General features: G+C 29.7%; 1 protein-coding gene across 1 annotated transcript; it reads left to right on the top strand.

The window, feature by feature from the left end:
- Positions 1-1,848: 1,848 nt before the first annotated feature.
- Positions 1,849-2,898, top strand: LOC116030908 (pathogenesis-related protein PR-4-like). The gene is made up of 2 exons (XM_031273277.1): positions 1,849-2,106; positions 2,734-2,898. Exons 1-2 carry the CDS (start codon positions 1,849-1,851, stop codon positions 2,896-2,898), a joined length of 423 nt encoding a protein of 140 aa, XP_031129137.1.
- Positions 2,899-3,277: the final 379 nt, after the last annotated feature.

The following is a 3,277-nucleotide window of genomic DNA, read 5'->3' on the forward strand; positions in this document are numbered from 1 at the left end:
TTGATTGACTAAAAATAAAATGCTACATATAAATGTAGGACCAAAAATAGAATTCACTCTTAAAAAAATTTTCAATGCCTCTTACAATATACATACTCTGTTCAAAATGGAAACAATTAAGGAGGCATTTTTGTTATTCGTCATATTTTGTTTTTCTTCAACGTGTTTCAATGTTTCATATTATCAAAATATCCTCGTCCTTTTCATCTTTAGGTAACATTAATGATAAAACAGTCGATCATGACAACATATTAAATAAAATCATGTTATACATACTCTTATAGCATGTTTGGTTCACAGAATGAATTTTAAAGAAATAGGAATAGTATTTCATAGGTAGTGGAATAAGTAAGGAATAAAATAAGAATTATATTCTATTGTTTGGTTCAATGAAGAAATAGATTTTATGAATATAATTTCAAATGTATGGTTAGTTTAAAGAATAGAAATGAAATGGAGTTAATACCCAATATAGTCCTCGACTATAGTGGTTTTACTCAATTTAGTCCTAAGTGATTTTTTGTACTCTATTTAGTCCTCGACTTTAATGGTTTTACCCACTTTAGTCCTCTGTTAAGAATTCTGTTTGTTGGGTGTTAATAACAAGGTTAATATGGTAATTTCATTTCTATTTTATTTTTTATTAAATTAATTATGAATTATATGTCCTAATTTATCTCCCTCTGTATAGTTGATACAGTTCCATCATTACCTTCCTCAAGCCGAAAATTTTTCAATTCGTCATTCACTATCATAAAATATTTCAAGTATTAAATGTTTTGGAATGTCTCCCTGTATGATCGTTCACTGATTTGAAATTCCATTTTCCAGAGCATGGTTTGGAACCACAAAATACTGTCATGCATGGCTTAGAAACGGGGTATGACCTCTGAATGAATTTGGGCAAATGAAAATGAATTGTCACCTGGTTTTTTGGGTACACATTTGAAATTAATAATTGAAATATTTTCTGATAGTGAATGACGAGTTGAAAGATTTTTGGCCCGAGGAAGGGAATGACGAAACTGTATCAACTATCCAGAAGAGGGAGATAAATTAGGACATATAATTCATAATTAATTTGATAAAAAAATAAAATAGAAATGAAATTACCATGTTAACCTTATTATTAGCACCCAACAAACAGAATTCTTAACAGAGGACTAAAGTAGGTAAAACCATTAAAGTTGAGGACTATATAGAGTACAAAAAGTCACTTAGAACTAAACTGAGTAAAACCACGATAGTCGAGGACTATATTGAGTATTAACTCAAATGAAATGTGTTTAAAAGACATAAATACCCTATATAAAAAATGTATTATTATTATTACTTACATTTTTAATATATATATATATATATATATATATATATATATATATATATATATTAAGAATTATAATATAATACAAAAGGGTATTTTCGGTATTATAGTATAAAAGTTATTCCCCCGGGAATATCTCATTCTCAAGAATGCTATTCTTAAGAATAGAATGACGAACCAAACAGTGGAATAGATCTATTCCCAGAAATGATATTCCATTCCCGACCTATTCCACGAACCAAACACATTATAGTAACCAACAATATTATGACACTCTCTTTTCTTCTTCTTTTTATATCTTTTTTTCTTTCTTCTTTTCTTAATTTACTTTAATTTTCCTCTTTGAGAATAGACTTATTCAAACGGTTTATAACAACAAAATCTTTGTAATAATAAATTTATTATTAATTTTGGAACATATACACAATCTCTCCTCCTCGCCCTGTCTATAAATACAACCAATGCAAACCCAAGAGATACAGCACATTGGCAGTAAATACAATTAAGGCAAAGCACATACAAAAATGGAGAGAATTGGTGCTTATTTGCTTGTGGTGGTGGCGATGGTGGCCGGCGCCGCCGCGCAGAGCGCCACCAACGTGAGGGCGACGTATAACAATTACAACCCTCAGAATATAAATTGGGATTATAATACGGCAAGTGTCTTTTGTGCCACCTGGGATGCCGACAAGCCACTTGAATGGCGACAACAATATGGCTGGACTTCCTTCGGTGGCCCTGTTGGTCCAACAGGCTATGATTCTTGTGGCAAATGTTTGGAGGTATGTTACTTATTTATCAATAATGAAGAAAAAACACCGGTGTTTAGTAAATAGCTGGTAGTTAATAGCGGTTAGCTGTTTTGGTCCGTGGAATTGATAAGTTGATCACATTAATTGATTGTAAAAATATGTTTGGTAAATTAGTTGTTAGTTGATTACATGCAAAATGACTTTCTCAAGTTTACCGAAAAAAAACTGCTCTGAGCACCTTTTTGAATTTTAGCATTTTAGATCAATAAGTTGTTATAAAAAGTGTTTTAACCAATTAAGTCAAACAGTTAATAATGGTCAAATAAGTTAAAATTGACTGATAAACTAATTATATTACAAAACAGAACCGAAGTCATGTTTTAGAAGATCAGAGTAATGCTACAAACCTCGGCCTCCTGTATTTTTCCTACAAATTTTCTCTCCTGAGGTGTTTAGTAGTTAAATTTATTTATTTGTTAGTGATAAATTAGCTAATTCATTGGCACCAAATTTTCTCTCTGAGAATATTTGGCATTTTTCTATATATTTATACTACTTTATACTCATTTAGTACACGCAATATAAATTAAATAATTTTTTGTAAAGAAAATAAATGTATCTTAATGGAGTTTACATGTTATTAAAATATTGACGCAGGTTATTAATACCGCTACCAATGATCAACTAACGGTGAGGATTGTTGATCAGTGTTCAAATGGAGGGTTGGATTTGGACGTCAATGTATTTAATCAATTGGACACGAATGGACAGGGCGTTGCTCAAGGCTACCTCATAGTCAACTACAATTTCGTTGATTGTTAATTATTAAAAGTTAATTGCAATGAATTATTTATTTTTAATATTTTGAAAGTTATGAAACTTGTGATATAATAAAGCTTCTTTAGTTGTTGAGCAGTAAGCATATATTGTAATCTATAATTATGATTTTATTAAGAGTTAATTTCATTTTTGTCCTAAATTTATAGGTGACATTCAACTTTTAATCATTTTTTATCAAAACATCCATTTTTAGTCCTAGTATTATTATTATAATATGACTAGTTTTGGCCCTCTGTCAACAAAATCGTTGAAATTTCGTTAAATACAAGGACATTTAGATAATTTTTATACAAAGTAGGTTGACCCACTATATTTTTTATGTTTATTTTTTTGAAATAATTCATAATTGAAGATCAAAATG

Source organism: Ipomoea triloba, chromosome 9 (assembly GCF_003576645.1).
Source record: "Ipomoea triloba cultivar NCNSP0323 chromosome 9, ASM357664v1".
Taxonomy (NCBI): domain Eukaryota; kingdom Viridiplantae; phylum Streptophyta; class Magnoliopsida; order Solanales; family Convolvulaceae; genus Ipomoea; species Ipomoea triloba.

Excerpts from the sequence above, each read along its gene's own strand:
- LOC116030908 (XM_031273277.1), top strand. The coding sequence starts at position 1,849 with ATGGAGAGAATTGGTGCTTATTTGCTTGTGGTGGTGGCGATGGTGGCC. Across the intron at positions 2,107-2,733 it reads CTTGTGGCAAATGTTTGGAG|GTTATTAATACCGCTACCAA; the intron begins GTATGTTACTTA and ends ATATTGACGCAG.